The sequence below is a fragment of the Camelus bactrianus genome, chromosome 10 (assembly GCF_048773025.1).
Source record: "Camelus bactrianus isolate YW-2024 breed Bactrian camel chromosome 10, ASM4877302v1, whole genome shotgun sequence".
NCBI lineage: Eukaryota > Metazoa > Chordata > Mammalia > Artiodactyla > Camelidae > Camelus > Camelus bactrianus.
The window spans coordinates 7,787,283-7,810,340 of NC_133548.1; the positions used below are offsets into that span (position 1 = coordinate 7,787,283).

At 56.1% G+C, this 23,058-nt stretch overlaps 3 protein-coding genes across 4 annotated transcripts in view; 1 reads left to right on the forward strand and 2 right to left on the reverse strand.

Moving 5' to 3' along the window:
• MACROD1 (mono-ADP ribosylhydrolase 1) overlaps window positions 1-4,148 on the forward strand; it is a 143,664-nt gene extending 139,516 nt beyond the window's left edge. For both annotated transcript variants that reach the window (XM_074371842.1, XM_074371841.1), the window contains 7 exons: window positions 2,200-2,316; window positions 2,767-2,888; window positions 3,002-3,032; window positions 3,203-3,276; window positions 3,649-3,730; window positions 3,817-3,853; window positions 4,015-4,148. In XM_074371842.1, coding sequence (XP_074227943.1) covers window positions 2,200-2,316; window positions 2,767-2,888; window positions 3,002-3,032; window positions 3,203-3,276; window positions 3,649-3,730; window positions 3,817-3,821 — 431 coding nt within the window. In that variant the 3' untranslated portion in view covers window positions 3,822-3,853; window positions 4,015-4,148. The remainder of the gene's footprint in view (window positions 1-2,199; window positions 2,317-2,766; window positions 2,889-3,001; window positions 3,033-3,202; window positions 3,277-3,648; window positions 3,731-3,816; window positions 3,854-4,014) is intronic.
• A 126-nt stretch (window positions 4,149-4,274) lies between these two features.
• OTUB1 (OTU deubiquitinase, ubiquitin aldehyde binding 1) lies at window positions 4,275-12,320 on the reverse strand. Its single transcript, XM_010957048.3, has 7 exons — window positions 12,169-12,320; window positions 10,546-10,607; window positions 10,196-10,294; window positions 6,134-6,252; window positions 5,799-5,883; window positions 5,489-5,683; window positions 4,275-5,375 (listed from the first exon to the last, which is right to left on the reverse strand). Exons 1-7 carry the CDS (start codon window positions 12,224-12,226, stop codon window positions 5,178-5,180), a joined length of 816 nt encoding a protein of 271 aa, XP_010955350.1. The 5' UTR covers window positions 12,227-12,320; the 3' UTR covers window positions 4,275-5,177.
• A 4,994-nt stretch (window positions 12,321-17,314) lies between these two features.
• On the reverse strand, window positions 17,315-19,025 carry COX8A (cytochrome c oxidase subunit 8A). Its single transcript, XM_045518124.2, has 2 exons — window positions 18,835-19,025; window positions 17,315-17,646 (listed from the first exon to the last, which is right to left on the reverse strand). Exons 1-2 carry the CDS (start codon window positions 18,946-18,948, stop codon window positions 17,551-17,553), a joined length of 210 nt encoding a protein of 69 aa, XP_045374080.1. The 5' UTR covers window positions 18,949-19,025; the 3' UTR covers window positions 17,315-17,550.
• Between the last annotated feature and the right edge of the window lie 4,033 nt (window positions 19,026-23,058).

Sequence of the window (23,058 nt, forward strand, 5' to 3'; positions counted from 1 at the left end):
GATGCTGCTGGGGGACTCCAGCCCAAGAGCTCTGCGAGCATCAATTCTTCCCTCTTCCTCCTACCTCATGCCCCCAGGTCAGCCCCAAAGGCCTGGCTGCAGGCCTGTCCACCCCTACAGGAAACATTACATCCCTGAAACACAGATCTCACTGAGCTCCACTTCTGCACAGCCCCCGCAGCAGGCCAAGGTCGCCTGCAGGGTGGACAGCACTGGGAGATGGCAGGCAACCAGGTCCCAAGTGGATAGGACCACAGAGCAGGCCGGGAGGCCCCCAGGAGAGCCAGCTTAGACATCTCCCCGTGCTCACCCCCATAGGCCCTGAGCATATCTTGCCTGGACACCGCCTCCCACCACACTCCTAGCTGTGCACACATCAGGCACACACCCGGCACACACCCACACCATCTCACCATCCTTGTAACAGCCAACATGTGCATCTCCTTCACTCATGCGAAGCATTGACTTAAGCACTTTACAGGAATTAACTCACTTAATCCTTCCAGCAGTCTTATGAGGTGGGTACTACTGTTATCCCATTTTACAGATGGTGCAGTGGAGGTCCAGAGAGCTTAAGTGCCCTGGGTCATGCATCTGTGACTAGAAGAGCTGGCATTTGAACCCAGGCTGCCCAGCTCCACAGCCTCTGCTGTCTCACACCATGCTAGGTGGTCACCTGACACCCCCTACCCAAGAACAGACAAACTGCAGGTGGACACTGCCCACTCCAGGTTGTACACCAACTCTGCCGCACCTGGACACATAGCCCAGGGCCCCACCTGCTGCCCCCTCCCATGGGCTGCAGCCGCCCTCATCCCTGCACAGGAGAGGGTGGGGGACCCAGTCCCAGCTTCTGTCCCAGGGTTCCCCAATTCTACCTCACCCACACCCCACTCCTGGGATACTCTAGGAAACCGCCTGGTGCCAGCTCTAAGTGAAGTCGCAAAATTACGTTTAATTGGGCCTCATAAGGCACAAAAGAAAACAGAAAACAGGAAAGGTCCAGCTGGTGTCCCTGGATCTGTGCCAAGACGTTGGGGGTTGGGGATATGATGAAGAGGCAAGGGCTTCAGTCTGCGCATCTGTAAAATGGGGAAATGATAGGCCTTTCCTGTTGCAGAGCATTGAGCTCGGTGTTCAAGAATCTCCTGACACTGGCCTAAGGTGTAATTTGATCTGGGGACCTGCCAGAGGTGGGTCATTTTCTCCTGGCCAGGGTGTTAACTCCTCCCCTGAGGAGAGGTCACTGTCTCTGTCTTCTACATGAGACTGTAGAGGCTGAGAGAGGGGAAGGACTTGCCAAGGTGCCGCAGGCGATGAGGGTCTAGTTGGGACTTGACCCTGCCCGAGGCGGAGCCCCGCCTCTCCCAGGGCGCCCGCTGGGGCGAGGTCGGGCAGGAGAAGCGTCTCCTCTGCGCCTCCTGCCGCGCCGAGTTGTTTATCTGGGTCTGGGTCCCCAGGGTCTCTGGCGAGACCCCGGAGCCACCCTATGATAAACAAGCCCAGGCCCGGCCCCAATTAAGCCAGATGAACTAACGAGGCGGCTCGTTAACGAGCTGGGGTGCGCGCCCGGAGACACCTGCGCGGCGGGTCCGCCTCCCTGCGTGACTCAGGGAAGGAGCTGGAAGGCCCAGCTCAAGGTCCGGATCGGACCTGCCTCTTGTAACTAGGTGGCCTTAGTTTCTTCGTCTGTAAAGTGGGTCTTAGAGTTTGTAAAGTGTGTCCGAGGAGCCCCGCCTTAGGAGGTCGGCCTTGGAATCCCGGGCACGGTGCGGGTCGACGCTCCTGGGATCCTCCTGCGGAGGCAGCGATTCACAGCGGGCCCCGCGGCGCGTCTGGCCGGAGTCGGGAGGGCAGACTTCCCCTTGGACGGGATCTTCCTGCCGCCGCGGACCCCGCCTCCCGGAGCCGCCCGGCCTTGGGAGACCCCAGCCCCGCCCGCGCCCCACCGGCGCCCAGGAAAGGGCAGGGCGGGTCGGGCGCGCCCCCTGCCGGCCTGTCTTCGCCGGCTCCCGCTTTGGCCCCTCTCCGAGACTGGGTTTCCCCAGATGTGAAACGAGTGTGCGGCGGAGACTGGAGGCGGCGGGAGAAAGGCTCGGTGCCCGGGGAGTTCTAGCACAGCCGAGGGATTTGGGAGTATGCAGTCCGTGGGCCTCGGCCTTCTCTGTAAAAAAAGGCTCACTACCCTTTCCTCTGCAGTGGACGGCTGCATCCACCGGGCCGCCGGACCCCTGCTCACCGATGAATGCCGGACCCTGCAGAGCTGCGAGACCGGCAAAGCCAAGATCACCTGCGGCTATCGGCTGCCGGCCAAGTGTGAGTCCCCGACACCCCCACCCCTGTGGGGCACAGACAGGCGCCTGGTGTGATTAGGGGTTATGCTGCACGCCCCACATTATTGCTGGAGGCCTTCTCAAGGGACACTTCTGAAGTGCCAGGACCTGGCCCCTCTCGCATATGCATGTGGGGAATGATGAGCGGCAAGGACTTGAAGGCAGGGGAAGAGCTAAGGGACAACAGCCCAACTTTCTCAGCCGGGTCCATACAGATGTGGGGAGGGGGCCAAGTGTGAGCCTGCCTGTGTATGTCGAGGTGTGGATTTAGGCTCGAGGGCACAAAGGACCACATGGGTATGGTCCTTCCCAAGTCTCAGAACTGGGTGTGGGGGACCTGTTTCCTGTCCCCTCCAGGGCTTAGGCCGGCAGGAAGGAAAGCCAAGGACCACACTGGAGCCCCGGGCCTGTCTGATCTGATCATTTCCCACAGATGTCATCCACACGGTGGGGCCCATCGCTCACGGAGAGCCCAGTGCCAACCAGGCCGCGGAGCTCCGCAGCTGCTACCTGAGCAGCCTCGACCTGATGCTGGAGCACCGGCTCCGCTCCGCGGTGAGTGGCGCCGAGGGGCGGAGGGTAGGAGTGACGTGGAACCGAGGCGGGAGGCAGCGGGCGGGAGGCGGAGCAGAGAGTGACGCTGTCCCCAATCCCTTCCCCTGCCCCAGGCGTTCCCCTGCATCTCCACCGGAGTGTTTGGTGAGTAGAGAAGAGGAAGGGCACGGGTGGGCAGCGGTTGGGCCCAGAGGCAGGGAGGGGCCGGGGCGGGCTGGGCAGGGGACGGGCCCGGCACAGGGAGGGGCGGGGCGAGGCGGCGAAGGGCGGGCCAGAGCCCGGGACTCAGTTGCGCCCCACTGTCCTGTCCACAGGCTACCCCAATGAGGCAGCAGCCGAGGTAGTGCTGACCACGTTGCGCGAGTGGCTGGAGCAACACAAGGACAAGGTGAGGCCCGGGCCCAGCTGAGGGGAGCGAATGTGGGTGGGATGGCGGGGCGCATCCCGACCCCACCAGTCATCGTTGAGCAGTGTGCAGAGCTCCAGGCACATGGGGCTCTGGCCTTGCCTGCCCTCTGTGCATCCCTTGCCTTTCCTCGGGCCCTGTTTCCTCTCCTGCACCCAGGGCATCATCCGTGGTGGGAGAAGGGGATAGCGGGGCACACACCATGAGCCCCCTGTGAAGGGTGTAGCTCTAAACTCACATCGATGAGCACCCCAAGGGCAGGGCAGATGAAAACCGGCAGGGGTGGGGGCAGTTATAAGGCTGGGGAGCGAGGGTGTGGACAGCTCCGATCCAGGCTGAGCAGGCCCTGCACAGGTGGACCGGCTGATCATCTGCGTGTTCCTGGAGAAGGACGAAAACATCTACCGGCAACGCCTCCCCTACTTCTTCCCCGTGGGTAAGTACCCAGTGGTGCGGCCCTGGCCAGCCCCTGCCCCGCCCCCATCCACCCTGGACAGGTTCTCACTGTCCTCTGCCTTCCAGCCTGACGGCACCCCACCGCCTACCCTGACCAGGACTGGTAAGCAGGGCCTGGCCCTCTGTGTGGCTGCCCACTAACCTCCTGCCCACTAACACACCCGCTCACCCTCGGCCCCGCTCACCCCCACGCAGGGAAGCCAGGGAGGCAGTTTGGGGCAAGTCCACAGCCCACGTGCTCTGACGTCTCCGCTCTGCCCACAGACTGGCCTGAGCCCGCCGGACCTCGCTCCCAGCTCTAAGAAGTCGCCGAAGCCTGCAGCAGGGCTTGGCCTGGCCACCCTATTCTTTCCCTCCGCACCCTGCCCCCTCCTAATAAACACCACTGTTGCAGCTCCTACTGTCTCAGCCCTGGCTGAGGGTGAGGGAGGCAGCCCAGGTGTGGACAGGTGCTTTGGCTTAAAGGGGCTGGCGAGAGCTCTCAGTGAGCCAGGCAGGTGGAGGCACGGGCCGGACAGCACAGGTGGGCAGCAGCACTTCACATTTATTGAGGACCTGCCCCCAAGGAGCTCACAGCCTGGGGGCCAAGCCCCCACATGTGCTGGGGAAAGAGAAGAGGTGAAGGCAAAAAGGAAGGCAATGCAGACACCGCGGCCCAAGCAAAGGGGGTGCAAAGCAGGCACAGGCAGGAGGCCGAGGGGTGCAAGTGGGGGGAGAATGGTGGCCTGGCAAGCCCCACTGGACCTGGGGACGGAGGGCCAAGCACAGGCTTGAGGGCTGCCCCTCCTCCACCTGGCTGGCACCACCTGGGGTGCACTGGGGTACCCGGGCTACTCCACCTGCCCTGAGCCAGGCCCCACCATCATGCCATGCCTCTCCACCCAGCTCTCCTCGACCATGCAGGCCCCTGACGGAGGGCAGGCAACCAGGACATAAGGGTAGAGGCAGGGCCTATGAGGGAGCAGCTTGAAACTTTGGTGGTCCTGGTCCTGGTCCACAGCAGGTCTCCAAGGAACTTCCAGATTTCCAAGGAAGCCCCTGGCTAGCTAAGGGGGGAAGGCCTGAAGGGTAAAAAGCAGAACCCCAATAACCAGGAGGGGGTCCCCAAGAGGCCTCACCCCCTCAAAACTGCTCCTGCTGGGGAGGTTTGGGGGGTGGACAGGCCGAAGGCTGAGAGGAACCCACCTGAGGGGAAGGGGGGCAGCCAGACACAGAGCAGCCAGGCGGGCAGCAGCAGAGCAGGGACACGCACACACGTGGCTCACCACCAGCGTCCCCTTTAATAAAATGTGGAAGGTCGAGGTCGTGTGATAGGGAAGGGGTGGGGCGTGAAGTATGACCATTTACAACCACAAAAAAACTTCTGTACATGTCTAGCGCCTGGCAGAGGGGAGGGTGGGCAGGGCAGTGGCAGGCTGGGGCCAGCACTATTTGTAGAGGATATCGTAGTGTCCAGGCCGGTAGAGAAGGTAGACCTTGGGCTCGGAGCCCTCGGGGAAGATGTGGGGGTTGGTGGTGCCGCCCTCGCCGCGGTCCATGTACTCCACCTGGATGGAGACGCTTAGCGCCTGGGCCAGCGCGATGATGTGGATGTGGTCGCTCTCCTTGCACATGGGCTCCACCTCCTGCAGCACAGGGGCGGGTCAGGGCCTGGGGCTCAGTGCCTCCCGCCCCCCACCCCCCAAAGGCAGGAGAGAAAAGAGGGGCCTGAGTCTGAGGAGTGGGGAGGGGGCAGCACCTGCTGGCAGAACTCCTTGACGGTCCGCCCACCCTCGATGAAGTGCTCGAAGAACTTGCTCTCACGCTGCAGGTAGCCCGAGGTGAGCAGCCGCAGGTACACCACCAGGTAGTCCGAGGTGCTCTGGTCGTTGAAGGAGGCCAACAGGTCGGCCACTGACGTCTGCTTCTCCACCTGCTCGATCAGGTCCATGAACTGCCACCCAGGAGGGACAGAGAGCAAAATAAGGGAGGAGATGGGTCATCTATGCCACGGCCAGACCACCCACCCTCTACCCTGGCTGAGTGGGCGACGGGGCGGCTGGGCTCACTGTGTTATGAAAATCCTCAATTGTGAACTCAGTGAAGCCCTGGGACACCAAGTCCTCTTTGCTCTTGGCAGACACAGCCTTGAACCTGTGGATGGGAGGGAAAGGGAGGCTGGCATGGGCTCCTCAGCCAGCAGAGCAGGGGCCCAGAGGTTGGGGACTGGCCAGCACCAGAGGCCACTTCCCCCAGCTCAGACAGCAGCCTCAAGCAGGGGCCCAGCCTGGCCTCAGGTGGAACTGCACCTCCCAGTCATCAGACATGAAGGGAGCCCTCCAAGCCCCTCATGGAACCCTCCCCTACCCACCTCCTTCAGTGCCCAAGTGCCCACCCTCCTCACCGCTGCAATTCCTTGCTGTCATCCAGCAATGCCTCCAAGTGGGAGAATCCAAAAGCTCGATAGAAGCAGTTCCCATCAGGCCTGGTCTTGCGGATGTACGAGTACTTTTTGTGGAGGTCCTGGAGAGAGGCAGCCCCCACCCCATCCCGTGCCCATCAACATCAGGCCAAAACCAGGGGGGCCAAGGAACCCCTCCCTGAAAAGGTCATACCACAGCAGGTGGCAACTAAGCTCCAAGCAGCCACCGGTCATGCTTGGCTGCTGACTCCGATGATTGGAGTCCCTTAGCGACCTGCTGCCAGGAGCCCCCAAAGCCTCGGGAAACTGACGAACACACTGGTTATACCGATCACCGAAATGGTCACCAGCCACTGGGCATGCCATGCTGCTGGGCCTGAAGGGCTGTTTGTTCACAGAAACAGGCAAGTGAATGGGTCCTTGACCAATGCAGCTTTTCCAGTGAGTAGTCTTTCAAACCAGAGGAGTTCCAGGGCAAACAAGTTAGGGCAAGGGGCACAGGGCCAGCTTGTGAGGCTCCCACCACGCAGCCCCGGGGCTGGTAACAGCCTCCCTCTTCTCCCTGTAAACTCTGCCCTGCCCACTTGCAGGCACTGGTTTGATCTTTTCCAGTTTCCTCCCCAAATTCAACGGAATTTCTATTGAACCTCCCCACAGGAGTAGGAGGTCTGGCTGGCAGTGCTGTCTGGCAAGCAGGCCTAATTCCTCAGGTCTGGGAACCCTCCCCTTCTCCTGATGCCTATTTCACACCTTCTCCATTCTCCTTAACCCGCCCCCTACCCCGCTTCATCTTCCCCATGACCTTGCTTCCTTTCTGACTGAGGACTTTTCACTGAGAACCCCTCAGCCCGCACCAGCACATCCACCCCCCGGCCCTCTCTCCTGAGCCTTGGAGGGTCTGAGGCTGCTACCAGCGCCGCCTCTCCCTTGAACTCGAGGATACTGTTCCAGGAAGTCTCTCTTCTCTGCATCATCAGTTTCTCTCCCTACTAGTTTAGACCCATCAGCATGTAAACACAAGGCTAGTTTTCCCCTTAAAAAATATCCTTTGCTTCCCATGAATTCCTTTCCAGCTGCCATCAATTTCTCTGCTCTCCTGTAGAGCAGAGCTGTTTGTCAAGTTCTGTGCTTACTGCCTCCATTTCTCTTCTGCTGTGAACTCAATCCAAGCAGGCTTTTGCACAGATGCCCTCTTAAATCTGAAGGTCAAACCCACTCCTCCCCAGACCCCGTTCAGCCACGCCCCGTAATGCCCCACCACGCCCTTCTCTTCCCTACCACCTTCCGCCTGCTGGTAGACCAGCCCTCTCCACCATGTCCTCCTCCAACCTCACTGCTGCCCCTCCATCTGCCCCTCCTCATCTAACCTGTGAATGTCAGGGCCACCACCAAGCCACACGGCACCCTTCCTCAAGACAACCTTCTAGAAGACAGTCACACCACAGACCGTCCACAGTAACTGGCACAACCCTGCTCAGGCCTGGGGCAGCTTCTCCATCAGCCATACTCACTCTAGGAGAACGTAGTTCTTTGCCAGGCCTGCTTCTCGGCCCTCAACTCCAACTTCGACTCACATCCAATTGACTTAGGCCCACTCCCCCGACCTGCCCGGCCAACAGGCGGCTCTGGACTCCCCACGCCCCGCTCCTCATGGCCTTCCCCCCAGTTACCTGCAACTCCTCCACCTTTCAGCTGCTCAAGCCCAAACCTTACATCCACTGCGGACTCCGCCCTCACAGCACATCCAACCCAGCAGCAGATCCTTCTGGCTCTATCTTCATTATGTCCCGTATCCAACTGCTTCTCACTGCTTAACTCTGCCACCCTGGCGCGGATCACTCTGTCTCCTGACGGTTTTACTGCAAAAGGCCCCTCACAGGTCTCCCTGCCTCCACCTCGCTGCTCAGCCTGTTCCCACCCCAGCCACCAGAGTGACCAGGAGAACCCATTAAATACTCAGCTCCCTCTGAGTCCTTTCTCTGGCTACAAGCCCCCCACGTCTCCCACCCTCCTGGCTCCCCCCAGCTCTGCTCCAGCTTTGCTGGCCACCGCCCGGCACACACCTGGGCGGGCCTCGGCTTGCCCGGCTCTGCCCAGACGGCCACGGCCTGCTCGCTCCCGAGCCTCATTCAGTTCACTACTCAATCACTACCCTCCCTACGAGGCCTCTGCCCACCACCCTATTTAAAACTGCAAGCCCTCCCACTCCCCATCTCCTTGTCCTGCGTCACTTTTCTCCACAGCACTTACCACATCAGACATATACTTTCGTTACCTCCGACTTATTGTCTCTTTCCACCATGAACCACAATCTTCATGAGGGCAGGAGTCTGACAGCTGCAGTCATCACTCTAGCTCCAGTACCTAACACAGTGCCTGGCCCACAGTACGTGCTCATAAATGTTAAATGAACAGGAAGAAATGCGCACCAAGAGCCCAAGTCATTGCAGCTACCAGGACAGCTACTGAGGTCACTCTGAGCACCTCGGTGCCGGGCCCTCAGCTGAGGGCTAACATCCACTAGCCTGCTCCCCTTCCTGGGGGACCCATTTTACAGAGAACCCGAGTCATGCAGGTCTGCCTGGGCTCTGCTGTCTGGGCTCAGGCCCTCCTAGGGAGCAAGGATGGGCTCAGGCCCAGCCCAGGGTGGGGTGTCAGGGCATCAAGGCAGATCTCCTGCCCAGACAGCACACAGCGGACACTTGAACATTCGCCGAATGACTCAATGGGAAGAACCTGTCAATCTTACCAGGGTGGCCTAGGGTGACAGGCCTTGAACTGGGGGCCCGAGGGCCCCACTCTGCTATTCTGCCATGTGGGGAAGAAAAGGGACTCAGCTTCCTAAGCCGTGGCTGTGCTCCAGGCCCAAGACTCAGCACCTGGCCACCATCTCCTCCTTCAAGCCTCACACCTGCCCAATGAGGCAGGCATCTCCACCCAGAGATTGGCAGATCAGTGGAGGCTCCAAGAAGTCCAGTGCATTGCCGAAGATCACACAGAAGTGGTGAAGCCAGGACTCAAACCCAGATCTACCAGGCTGCACAGCCTGTGCCTTCCTCTCTCCACAGGCCTCTTGGGTAAATCGCAAACACCCTGAGCAAGGGGTCAGAGTAGACCACAGGCCACACACAGCTGGGTCTGGGCTGCAGGTGTGCTGTTTGGCCCACACAACACTTGAAATTTGAATTAGCTGCCAACTATTAGAAGTCTGGAGATTTTACATAAGAATAATTTCTGGCGTGTCTTGGAAGCAATGACGGGGAGACAGGCATGGACACTCTCTGCAACTGGCTGATACGGAGCTGTGGTACAGCTGTTTACCACCAGACGTGGCCCTTCAATCACGTGGGTTACTGCCTGGCCCCTGATAGGGCTAACCCCAAAGGCCCCTCCTTTCAGGTGTAAGTTCTAAGCATCTCTGATCTTTGGGGGAGAAGGGGAAGGAGTAATGTTTACTAAGCCCTCAGGCTGTGCTGACTAGATGCTGTTTTACACATACTCACTGTCAAACACCGGCTCACAGAGAAGAAAGTGAGTGGTTAAGGGACTTACCTGTTTGTAAGGAATGCAGCAGGGCCTTGCACAGAGGTCTGGAAGCCCCTTTTCCCCATTCTGCCTGCCACTCCACAGATCCCACAGCAGGTTGCAGGACTGTGCCCCTGCTGCCACTCTCCTCCCCAAGTCAGCCCCACTGTGGGCACTGAAACCATCAGCTCCCCAACGCCTGCACCAGGCCCCACAGGTACCATGTCCCTCCACCTCACAGCCACCCTGTGGGCAGATGCTTTCATCATCCCGATTTTACAGACGAGGACTCCACAGCTCAGAGACACTGAAGGAGCTGCTGTGTGGCACAGTCAGGATTTGAATCGAGGTCTTTTTGGTTCCAAAGTCTGCACACTTATGAACCAGCTACCGGAGGGCTCCCCCAACATCCTACCCTGTCTGAGGCCAGGCCTAGCACGGAATAAGTCTAAAACAGGCAGCAGGCACTCTCCTGCCCCTACCCGAGGGTTCCTCCTGCCCCCTCAGCCAGGCTCCCACCTTGATCTTCTGTTGGTAGATGTTGTCATCCTCAGCATACTCTTTGTATAGGACAGAGAGCTCCAGCCGCTCCGAGACCAGAGGGTTCTGCACAGCAATCTGCAGGGCACAGGAAATCCATCATGCTCTGGTAGGTGAACAGAGTGACTCACACCTAACAGCCAGAACACCGAAATAAGGGGTGCCAGGCCAGTCACCTAGTGGCACAGTGAGCCACCTTCCCCCCAATAAAGGCATCCAGGACCCGGTACAGGTTGGAGAAGAGGAGGCTTCCAAAGTAGAGGTAAACAATAGGCCTCAGGCCCAGCCTATGCATCCCCAAAATAGGGCTGCTGGCCACAACCCCTCACCTCTTGCTGAATTCGGTCCTGCTGAGCCATGATGGCTTCATCATAGGCAAGACAGTTAACACCTGGAAGAAAGAAGGCCAAAGATTACAGTGGGCCCTGACAGTCCCAGCTCCAGGCAGCTGGGCTAAGGACAAGAGCAGCCCAGGGCCAGGAGAGCAGACCTGGAAGCATGCATCTCATACCCTGCTCCATCCCAACTGTGTATCTTGACAAAATCCCTTCCCCTCCTGGCTTAGTTTTCTCATCTTTAAAATGAGGGGGCAAAGGTGATCACCCCCAAGGTACACTCTTCCAGCTCTAACAACCCCTTCCCCCTGCTTTCTAACATCACTTCCCAGCAGCCTGGGGATGCTCTGGGCCCAGGCAGGGTCTCTTGGGGAAAGTAGGATGAAGAGGCAGAGTCTTGGGCTTCCTGTTTTACAGACAACAAAACAAATGCAGTCAGCTGAAGTAATCTGCCCAAAGTCACTACTAGTAAGACCTGTGGTCAAACCCAGGTCTGTCTAATTCCAGAGTCTAAACTATTTACCACAATAACTCTCCTTTGCTACTTCACCGCAGAGGACTACCCTCAGCTGTAAAAAGAGTAATACTACCACCTTCCTTCAGTGAAATACAAGGAGGTGGTACCTTAGAGGCATACTGTTAAGAACTCATCAGTAAGCTGGGCAGGTCCACCCGTTGGGCCCCACTCTGAGCAGCCAGTGGTGAGGAGCCAGGAGACCTGAACCCTGGCCCTGGCTCTTTCTTAACTTACGTGATCTCAAACAAGGCCCTTCTGGGTGCCTGAGTCTCCGAAAGCTCAGTCCCTTGAATGTGTGGTTAGAACGGGAGGTGTGTGCTGAATGATTTTTAAGTATCCTTTTGCATTTGAGCATCCCGGATCCTCAGCTGGGCCTCGACCCATCTCCTACATTGCCCTGCAACAGGACTGTCCCTCCCACCCCAGTGACCTACTCGGTCCCCAGCGTCTAACTCAGGCGTGAAAAAGGAGAGAGTGGGACCGTTCTAAATGGTCCAACTCTTCAGGGGTCTAAGGAAACAATACCGAGACAGGAGGAAAGGGGCTGTAAAGAGAAAAGAGGGGGCTCTACCGGAAACGAAGACTGCTGCCCTCGAGGGCACACACCGGAGGCCGCTCACAACCCCAGGCCACCCACAGCATCCCCAGCGGCCCGCCCAGTCCTTTGTGTTCCGCAGCCCGGCGTAACTCGACGCCCTCCCGGGCTCGGACTGTTCTGAAGAATGCGAGCTGCCAGGCCCGAACTAGGCCTGGGCCTGACTGCAAGGACCGGGACCGGAGGGCTGGAGACTCGGGAGCCCCGCGCGAGGAGCGGAGGGGGCTGGGCGAGGGGCGGGGCGACCCAGGCCCCGCCCCAGGAGCACGCGATGGGGAAGAGCCGAGGGCCAGGGCGCGACCCGCTAGCTAGTTCGCCGCCCACCCGGCCGGGGGTCTCGGCGGCGGCTCCTTCCATTGTGAGGGGGAGGGGAGGAGGCGGCAGCGGAGGAAGGCGCCGTCCGCGAGCTTCGCCGCCAGCCGCCCCACCCCTGGCCTCCTTGGGAACCCGCGGTCCGGCATTGACCCCGCTAGCCCAGGCCGGACGGCCCTCCCCAGCTCGGTACCTTCGGAGTCGCTGCCCAGCTGCTCCTGCTTCTGCTGCTGAGGTTCCTCCGCCGCCATCTTTAAACAGCACCGCACTGCCGACCGCTTCCGGGTTACCAATTGCCCTCCTCCCGGAAGAGAGCCCCTCCTCGTGGCCCCTCCTTGGTAACGCCCCTAGCAACGGAATCCCCTCGGGCGTTGTTACCCGAGGGGCTGTCAGTCTGGCGCGGCCGCCGCGGAAACCCAGTGAAGGGAAGGCAGTCCCCGCCCACCCTCAACTCGCACGCTTGCTGGGCTCCATCTTCCCCAGGCTCGCAACGTGCCCGGTGGTGATAAGAACCTCCTGGGGCCACTTCAGTTTTCTTTTCACTGGAGTTTGAAGCACGGATTGTGTTATTAAGTAGGAAGAGGAAATTAAAATCACCGAAGGCAACATTCCTGCTGCGAGCTCCAGAATTGACAGCAGGTGATTGCAGTGAGGACCACCTGGCCAAGGAGAGGGACTGGTGCTAACATCAGAGCCCTGGGACATCACCGCCCTTCTTCACTGAGCCTTGTTTCTGAGTGGGCTTTGGTGTCCTGCGGGAGAACATGTCCCTTGGGGCCAAGGACCTGATTTGGACTCCCTACCCTTCTTGTTATGAGAAAATCAGGTTTTTGTTTTGGTTTGGTTTTGGTTTTGTTGTTTAAAAGAAAGGAGTTGATATATATGGAGATTAGTGGTTGCCAGGGGCTAAGGAGGAGATGGGGGCTAAAGGGAAGTGGGTGTGATTGTGAAAAGGAAACAGTAGAGAATCCTTGCAGGGATGGAAATATTCTTTATCTTAACTATATATGAATACCCTGGATATATGCTATACTATAGTTTTGTGAGATGTTACCGATGGGGGAAGTGGGTAAAGGGCAGACAGAATCTTTCTGTGTAATCTATTAAAATTGCCTGTGAATTCACTAAAAATAAAAAGCTTAGAAAGTGGCAAGGACTTGGATGCTAAAGATGCTGTTTTTTACAAGTGAGTTTGGCATTCTGGTTCCCAATTTTTCACTATGGAGGGCCTTTTTTCACATGACAGCGTTCTGTTAGCACTTGAGACTGTGCCTCGGCCCCAGTCAGATCCCTTGGTTCATGACAATACAGGAGCAGAATAGGACCAAATGTCTTCATGAGCTCCATCCAGCCCTGGAGCAGGGGCAGCTGGTGCCTAGGCTCACCATACAGGCCACGGTGGCTTTCTTACAGCAACACTACAAATGCCAAGTCTATGTCCCAGCAACTTTGCAAATTGCTATTTATTGTGTCACTGAGCCTTGAAGTTGTTTCCAAACTCAAGAAAGCAAAGGGTCCACCCTGTTTGGACTCCATGCCCACCAAACTGTTCATTCTTTTTCCCAGTTTTAACAATGAACTCAGTAACTGCCAATCAGATCTTCAGTCAGTAGAACTGGTATTACCAAATGAGGAGCCAAGACGGTTGATGACAAAAACATGATTTCTCTTTGGCTTTACACAATCTTGAAAATAGCGATAAAACAACTCCTCCTTTACCCCCATGCTTTACTTTGACCAGGAGTCCAGTGGGCAGGGGTGCACAGATGGAGCTGGAGTTGGGACTAATGGTAGATATAGAGAATACAGTTGCTCTGGAGAGTGAGAAGGAATCCTGGCTGCGACCCAGTGCTGGACTGCAGCCAGGCTGCCAACACCAAGTAAATGCCTCCTTCACACACAAGGTTCCGGGGTTTGAAGGACAGATCTGCACCCTCAATGTACCCTCCCGCTCTTGTCAGGTAGAATGGGGAAGGAAATGGCCAGAGGGAACCTTTGGCTCTTAATCCCACCCCAGTCAATTTTTGCCCCGCTCTTCTGCATGCTACTTTATTTGGTGGGTAATAACTGTTCTCCTACCCTTGTTTCATCTCTCCTGGTTCTTTTCCCATTTTAGAGTTTTGATTCTCTACACTGAAGCATCTAAAACCCAACAGCATATCTGCCAGGAATCACCAGCATAGCTCCAGGTGTTTATCTCTGCCTCCCAATTTGCCAACCTGGAAATAGTCCAGCGCTGCTGGTCCTGCCTGTCGATGCCCATAATGAAACAGGCAGCACTGGTGCTTGGGTTCAGGCTGCTGTTGGAAAGTTGCAAAGGAGACAGGCAGCAGCCCAGGACTATTTTCCATAGAACCGATATGGCATAGATGCCTCCTCACAGCTCTGCTGGCCAGAAATGTGTCCAGACGCCACATCCATGTCCACAGGATTCTGTCAGGTGGAGGGAGAGGAGACCCACCCCCTCCACCACCAGGACCCAGGGACTTGGAAACCTCAGCCACAGAGGACGAGTTTGCTGAACGGCCTAGAGGCCCTAGAGAGCCTCATAGCTTCCAGGGCCACCCAACCTCTCAGGGGAGGAAGCCGGGCAACAAGGACATGACATAGGCCTTGGGACAGCCACAGTCCTCACAGGTGGGCCATGGCCAAAGGTGAGGCCTCAGCGGTCCTTCCCGAGGTGGCCTTGGGAGTCAGCAGCTGCCCAGATGGGAAGTGTCAGGTTGCGCCCAGCCCCAAAAAGGGACTCTGGAGCTGCCCTGGCAGGGATGCGTGGTGGTCCACAGGCAGCCAGCTCCCAAATCATGGTCTGGCGAGGCTTTGATGGTGCGGAGGCCAGGCTGATGAAGCTGACCAAGGTCTGTACTTCAGGCCGTGGGCAGGTTGATATTTGCCTTCGGGGTCCACGACACCTAAGGCAGAAAGCAAGCAGAGGAGGGGAGAAGCAGCAAAGGAAAAGCCCCCAGATCCCCAACTCACACCACCCATGGTCCTCCTGTAAATGTGTCACGATTCACTTCACCTCAGATCTGCTAAGGCTCCTTCCCCTGGTGCCAAGCCCCTCCTGGGAGAGCCCCGGCCTCGCAGGGGAATGATGCATTCATTTCCTTACTGCTGCCATTAACAAATCACCACAAACCTAGAGGCTAAGAACAACACAAATGTACAACTTTACAGTTTTAGAGGCCAGAGTTCTGGTATGGGTTTCACCAGACTAAAAATCAAGGTATCTGCAAGCTGTGTTTCCTTCCAGAGGCCCAGAGGAAGAATCTGCTTCCTACTTAACGCAGGCTGTGAGAATTCCGTTCCTTGCTGCTCTGGGACTGAGGTCCTCGTGTCCTTGCTGGCTGTAAACCGAGGGTGGGTCCCAGCTTCCAGAGGCCTCTGCGGTCCTTGGATCATAGCCCACTTTCTCCATCTTCAAAGCCAGCAAGGCTCTGAGATGTGAATTGCCTGCCTTTCCCGACCACCTTAAGGAGTCATGTGATTACACTGGGCCCTCCGGATGTCCTCCCATTTCAACATGCTTAACTTTAATAACATCTGCAAAGTACCCCTGCCATGTAGGGTAACACAGTTGCAAGGTTCCAGGGATGAGGCATGGACATCTGGGGGCACATTATTCTTCCTGCCACATCACCTTCATTTTACAATCCCGAGAGGCTTAATGACTCGCTCAAGGTCACAGAGTAAATGGCCAAGCCAGGTCTCAAACCCAGGCCTCCTGACTCCCACCCAGTCCACTATTCTTAACATTATAGCATCTGCCATGTCTGCAGCCCCCCGGCCAACCAGTGTGCACACCAGGGCACAGACATCCACCCCTCCAGACTCAGGATCTGACAGACACCCACAGACACAGACCCACACAGTGCTGTTTGGGAGTACAAGGAGCCTTCCTTTATGGAAGGCCCCAGGGCCTCTGGTTTGCTGAGGGATAAGAGGACAAAGAAAAGAGATTAGATTTAAGGCCCAGGGGAGGGTGAGAATCAAGCAGGACAGCTCACTCCCATCCACTCCCCAGCCTATGACCCTGCCCACCTACCCCCATCTAGCGCCTAGCAGGTTGTGGGACAGCAAGGGCTGGAGGGGCTGGAGGGGCTGGAGGGGCTGTTGGGCTCCCTGGGGGATCCCTCTGACCAGGGACCACTGCTTCCCATCAGTCTGAGGGGTGGCTCAAGACACACAGCTTGGGGCTAAGGTAGCGCTCCTGGGCCAGGGGGACCACTGTGACCCTTTGGGTTCCAGGGGCACAAAAATGGGAAACACCCAATCAAACCCTTGTCAGGGCCATGGAGCTATAGCAGAAACTCAAGACAGCTTTCCTCTGAGTGTCACAGACCCACGGCCTAATCTGTGCCCAAAGCAACCAGGCATCACTGGACACATGAAAAGGCCAGAAAATTCTAGATAAAGGGAGAGAGAGCAGAATGCCCCTTCAGCTCCTGTCAACACAAGTCAGGAAACGAGCCCTGTAAAAGAGGGGCTAGTGAGGTATGTGTTCTGACACCCAGAGCCTAAAGTCACCGACACCCTAGAGGCCCTCAGCTCTCACCTGGCATCCTGTCCACCATCCAGCAGCTCCTCAGGGGACACTGAAGCCATGTCTGCTCTCAGAAATCACTCATGTCACCCCAACAAAAAGGATGCAAAAACTAAAGCCACATCCTCCTCTAGGATAGGGGTCCGCAGGTCTGAGTCAGAATTCCAGCTCAGTGGGGAGCCCTTCATATGCCTGTTCCATCTAAGGAAGCCCCCCTCCCGACCCCTAGGAAGAATTACTGAGGAAGGGCCCTAGGGATGGACAGAGGAACAGCACTCTTCAAGCTAAGAAGGGAAGGAGATAGGGAAGCAGGCAGGGAGAATAAGAAAGCCAGTCAGTGCACAAGCATTTACAGGTGCTAAAAGGAAAGGGGCAGAAAAATGCAAGACACCGTAACGTGGCCCACCCTCCAGTAGGAAGGGTAACAAGCACATAAGAAATGGATGGAGCCCACCGACTGAGAAGGACAGAGAAGGCTGGCCCCACTGGGAGAGAGACACAGAGTCTTGAGATTGGCACAACCAAGGGAGCTGGAGGGGGAGCAAGAAAGGCTGCCCAATGACAACAGGATTTGCTTTCCACAGGAACCAGAAAACATTCAGAGAAAACCATGTAAAGGAAGCATCACTTCCAGGCCTCAAGGAGGATGGCTGAATGCGCTCCACCCCCCTAAAGGGCAGTCAGCCAACAGGGAAGTGCGGCGGCCAGGCCTCTTCTCCACACCCCGACCCAACATCATCCTCAACTCAAGTATACAGGCAGAAGCCCAGGCCAAAGGCATGATGAGTTTCTGAAGCAGGGTTTAAACAGACTTTATTGTTACAAGGGGGGCCCTACAGAGCAGGGCCTTATAAACTGATAATATGTGGTCCCAGGATGTCACCATGGAGAAATGGAGAGGTCATGACTGCAGAAGAGGTCACTGTAACTGAAGGACATGATCCAGGGGAGGCCAGCCAGGAATGCAGCAGACAAGATCAGGACAGGCCAGGGCGTGGTCAGGTCACAGGGTGAGGGGGAGGACAGCTCCCTTCACTCCCGCTTCGTGTAGCTGTCCATGTGCGACAGGACCCAGCCCGACGGCAGGAGGAAACACAGGAAGCAGGAGGTGAGCCCAATGGCGATATCCTAAACAGAGCACAAGAAAGAAGAAACCCCCACAGTAAGGATTCCCCAGGCTTCTCAGAGTTTGAGCAGTCTTCCCAGACAGCAGAAAGCCCCCCTCAAGGAGTCAAGATTCAGGCTCCAGAGAAGGGACATAGCAGATGCAAGGTTCACTCTAGGCCTCGAGGTAAAGGGTTCGATATGGGGCCTGGGTTAGGATCCGTGGAGAAATCCACCACCAGATGATAAACCGAAGGGACAGGAACAAGGATTCAAACCTTTTTTACAGCTGGTCTGTTGAGACCCAGGAACCTCACTTGCACAGACAATTAACTCTAAAAATGCACCTCCCCTTCTCCTTGCCTTAAAAAGCTCTCCCTCCCCAAACCTTCAGGACTAGAGCTAAGACTTTTTGCAGCCACTTCTACATTCCCTATAGCAGTTAAGATCACAGCACGACTTGGAGTCAGACTTAAGTTCAAATTCCTCCTTTGCCACTTGTGTGACTTTTGACAAGTCAATACACTGCTCCTAAACTTCAGTTCCTTCAAACACCAAATGGAGATAACGACCCTATCCTGGGGTCACTGGGAGGAATGAATGGGACCTCTCAGCACAGTGCTTGGCACACAGCAGGCACTCAACGGACCCAGCTGCAATTTCTGTCACTATTATTTCCTCAATCGCAGCACTTTCTGGGCTCTGCTAACTAACCTGGACTCTGAAGACTCGCATTCAAGGTCGAGTTCTGCCAAAGGCAAATGCAGAAAAGTGCAAAACAGGTGAAAGTCATTAAGGGTTAAACTCTCCCACGTTTCTGGGAATTACAAACACCTACCGGAGTCCTCTCTGCCCCCAATAATTAATAGCGGTAACAGTTATAGCGCTGACAGTCGTCAGGCATCCCCCAAGGAACCGATGGGTAAACAGGCTCAGAGAGGGTAAGGAAGCTTGCTCGAGACTGCACAGCGAGTAAGCGACAGACCTGGGCAGACAAGTTCTGAGCAGAGATTCTGAGGCTGAATGAACACCGACTGTCGCCTGGACACCGTCCCCTCGTTTGCGCCCTGCAGACAGGCCCAAACCAGTACTGCCTCTCCCCATTACGCTGCGGGCTGAGAGGTGCAGGGCGCTTTCGGGGCCGCTGAGGTCCAGCGCCCCAGACCCGGGACCCCCATGGGTCTCCCATGCCCTTCCTGGCCCGCTCCTTACCATGGTCCTGAGCTGCTCCCGCGCAGGCCTGGAATGGACCTGGGCACGCGGCACCGGGAGCCGCCGGGCCGAGCCTGTCAGGCCCCTCAGCAGCAGCGGAGTCAGTATAGACATGACCGCACCGAGTAGACTGCAGATAGCTGGCGGCGGGAGCCCAAGGTCGCGAAGTCAAAATGGCGGCTACGGCCGGAAGTTCCGGAGCCGTAGAGGCCCTGGGAAAAGGGCGTCCCGGAAGTCGTCCGGAAGTGACGTAAGGATACACCTCCCGCCCACTCTCGTCAGTTTTTGGCGCCTTCCTCAAAACAACCAATCGACGCCAGCCTACCACCGACGGGCGGGGCGCGGAGGGGCTTTCCTTTCGTGTATGCGCCCGCCCCCAAAATGGCCCATCTTCGTGAGTGACAATCGTGGCCACTCAATCACGTAAGCCAAAAACGCAGGTGGCACTCTTGACTCCTCCCTCTATTCAGTGTCTTAAATCTCTCTATTCAGTAATCCCCTCTCCCCGCCAGGCCTCCACTATTTCTGGCCAGAAAGCCTGGCACTAACCTCCTAACTGAACTCTCCTCATTTACTATTACTCTCTCCAATTCCAGTCTCCATGCAGTAGCAGCCGACCTTCCTCCCTTCTTTTTAAACATAGATCTAACCAAGTCATATACTTACGTAAAAACTTTGTGGCTCCTCTTACTAGACAAAGTCCCGATTACTTGATATAATTCTCCAGCCTCATCTCTAAGTATTCCACACCTTCCTCCTTGCTCTCTCTAATCCTCCCCCACCATCCAGCCTTTTGCTTCTTTGTATCTTATGTACCACTGGACACTTTCAACTCGTAGCTACCTAGCCTTCCTTTTTCACCTCTCCAATTCCTACTTCCAGGCCTCCACTTACTGATATAGCTTACTTTATTCAACAAATATTTACTAGCCCCTACTGTGTTCCAGAAACTGTTCTAGACACGTTGTGAACAAGGTGGACAAGGACTCCCTTATCACAAAACTGACATTCCAGAGGGGACAGATAATATATGAACACTTAATGAGAAGCTAAAGTGCCATGATGTGGTACAGTGACAGGGGTGGTACTGCCTTAGGAAGCCTTCCCTGGCCACCCCAGGCCTGTGTCGCCTCTGCCCAGCAGCTCCTGTGATAGCACTGCCCACAGGAGTGGTCTCCATCCCTCATGGGGGCCATCTGAGGGCAGAGCCTGTATCTGGTTCTCCACTGTCTCCAAAGGACCTGGCACACACTTAGAAACTCAGAACGTTTATACATTGCAGGAGAATGAACAGTAGGTAGAATACAACAGGAAAGAGGTGAGGGGCCAGCCAGGGAGCCAGGCCTTACCTGTATGACTCATTTCACCTTCACAACAATGTCCTGAGTGAGATACTATTATTATTTCAAATGTTTTACAAATGAGGTAATAAGCCTGGAGAACTGGGTGACCTGCTCAAGGTCATGCAGCTCCAAGGCCACCTAACCAGGATTCCAGGGCAGGTTTATCCACTCCAAAAGCCATGCTTTTAACCACCAAAGTAGCTGCTGCGAAGAGGGAGAATTTCTAGAAGTTCCAGGTTTTGTTTTTTTATTTTTTTTTTTACATTTTTTTTGCGTGGGAGGTCATCAGTTTTGTTTGTTTGTTTATAAGGTGTTTTTTGTTTTTTTTTAATGGAGGTATTGGGGGCTGAACCCTAGACTTCATGCATGCTAAACATGCATTCTACCATTTGAGCTATACCCTCCCCACCCAGAAGTTCCAGGTTGATATCGTGGTCAATGGCATCAAAGGCTGCAGCAGGGAATGGGGGTAAAGAGAGGCAGTGAGAGACAGGGAAAACAGGAGCTTTGGAGGAGCAACCTCAGCCCCATGGGAGCAGGGACGCATGCCCACAGAAAAGTGGAAATGGACCCACAGTGTCCAAAAGGATGGGCTGTGCCTGTGCTTCTTTTGGAGGGATGGGTTCCCAGGACCTGAGCTATCCAGGGCCCTTCTCCACCCCTCCCCATCTCCCCACGCCATTCGTGGGTATTGTTAATGTCCAGTGGTCTTGGTCCGGCCTCACCTTCAGCAACCAGGCCCCCTGCCCTCACCCTGCCCTGGGCCCTGGCAAACAACCCAGCACAGATGCTTCTAAACACCCTCCTCCCACCTCCCAAGGGGCACAGCCTAGGCACACAGGGCTGGGAGGCCCAGGCCCCAGCAGCCTGCCCCTGGGAGAAGGGACAGGGACTTCCTTGTGGCCCTACTGGGCTTTGTCAGGCCTTTGTCCTGTGAACAAAGTAATAACCCCCAGGTTAGAGCACTGCGCAGGAGAGGCCTGGAGAGACTTTGGGAAGGGACAGGCCTTTCTGTGTTTCCCTGGGTTACTCCCTTGAGGAACTGCATATTCATCTCCTCCTATGTGGCTAGAGGAAAAGGAGTGAACATTTGTCAAGTAGGTACATCTATGCTGTTCCAGGGCTTTCCTCACGGCCCCTGTGATGAGACTTCTTTCAGAACTCGAGTCAGAGAGGAGGAAAGAGGCTGGCAGGTGTTAGGTAATGCAGCTGAGTCTACAAATGCCAGGCAGGGTTTGCGCCTAGGTCTGTTGGATTAATACCAACGTCTCTGCTCTTCCCCCCTCCTCCAGCAGCCATCCTTCCCCCAAACTAGGGGGACAGTCCCTCAACAAGAGAGCAGTGAACTCTGGTGGTGTTTCATACAACAACACACTATACAGCAGTGAAAATGAACAAACTACAGCTACAACACAGGTGGTTCTCACAAGCATAATGTTGAGCAGCAGAGGCCAGACGTACAAGACCACAGACTGTGTGGTCCCATTTATATAAAGTGCAACAGCAGGGAGGACTAAGCCAGGCAGGGTGGGAGCGGGGTAGGTAGTGGGGATCCTGGGGGAAGAGAGAGGGCACAGGGACAGGAGAGGCACGACGGGGCTTCTCCGTGCTGGTTACTCGAATGTGATAATTCTGTCATGAGTGGCTGGACAGTCACGACTGTGCTCTTTTTTTATGCCTGTTACATTTCTATTTTAAAAAGCTTGAAAACAGATAAGAAAAAAGCAAGGAAAACAATGTGTCATATGATCTTGTTTTTTGAAAACAAAGAAAAAATATCTAGAGAAATAGATATGCATAGATACAAGTTTGGAAGGACACACAAATTCACAAATTGTGAACAGTGGTGTTCTCTAGATGGTGGTGGGAAAACGGGTCATTGGTTTTTTTCTGCTGCATTTTCCAAGATTGCACATTGGACACTTCTTTTGGCATTAGAATAAGCAAGCAAGGAGAGGGAGGTTTGCCCCATGGGTGACAGACTCTCTGGGAGGCGGGGATCTTGGACAAGCTTCCATGGGCAGGGAGCTCCTCTTAACATCCTGGCATCTGCTCGCTGTCTGCTAGGACGGGGAGCTCATTCCCACACCCCAGGACTATCCATTATGCTTGGATTGCTGGGAGTCTCTCCTGCATCAAGGTGAGGCTTAGGGATCCCAGCTTGGGTCCTGGCTCTGATCCAAGGGCCCAAGCTGTCCATCCCTCCACCCACTCCCCTTCCCCTAAATGGGGCAGTAGGAATAGATCCTACAAGACTTGGGGATGGGTCGGGGAGCTGATCCCTACTCCTGAGACCAGCCTCACAGTCCAGGCCTCCAGTTTCTGATGGTCATATACGGGCTGGGAAGATCCCAGGTGCCCCATCCCAGAGCAGACCCCCGGACCCCAATGGCCATATGTGGGTTAGAGAAACACTGGATACCCCTGGCCCCTGTCCATTAAAGTCTCTGGCCCAACAACTACTCTCTTCAAATGTGGAGCTATGAGTCCTGGAAAAGGGGACAGACCTCAGCCCTATGGGGCAGCAGGTATAAGTCCCTCAGCTGCCCGCCCCCGCCACCCACAAACACACATACCTTCTGGACTTTGTCACCTCACAGAACATCTGACATAGGGCTGTCCAAACCTGACCTAGGGGTTTCCAGTTTCCTCACCTGGCCTAAACTCCCCTCTTGGCATGTCAAGTGAGTGCTGGGCACTGAGCCCTAGGGCTGGCCAGGGCAAGGGCTGTGGGGAGAAGGAACCCACCCTAGGGCTCTGAGGGCAGCTGCGACTCCCTATAGGCCTGTGGGGACTGTCTGCCTGGGGTGGGGGTAGCAGCAGGAGGTCTTTGTAGAGCCTCAGGAAGGGCCCAGTGTCCAAAGGATGAGGATTCAAGGAG

Coding starts and splice junctions, on each gene's coding strand:
- OTUB1 (XM_010957048.3), bottom strand. CDS start 12,226: ATGGCGGCGGAGGAACCTCAGCAGCAGAAGCAGGAGCAGCTGGGCAGC. Junction 5,884..6,133: donor GACAGCAAGGAATTGCAGCG/GTGAGGAGGGTG, acceptor TCCCATCCACAG/GTTCAAGGCTGTGTCTGCCA. Junction 5,684..5,798: donor TTGAGGATTTTCATAACACA/GTGAGCCCAGCC, acceptor CCTGGGTGGCAG/TTCATGGACCTGATCGAGCA.
- COX8A (XM_045518124.2), bottom strand. CDS start 18,948: ATGTCTATACTGACTCCGCTGCTGCTGAGGGGCCTGACAGGCTCGGCC. Junction 17,647..18,834: donor GGGAGCAGCTCAGGACCATG/GTAAGGAGCGGG, acceptor TGCTCTGTTTAG/GATATCGCCATTGGGCTCAC.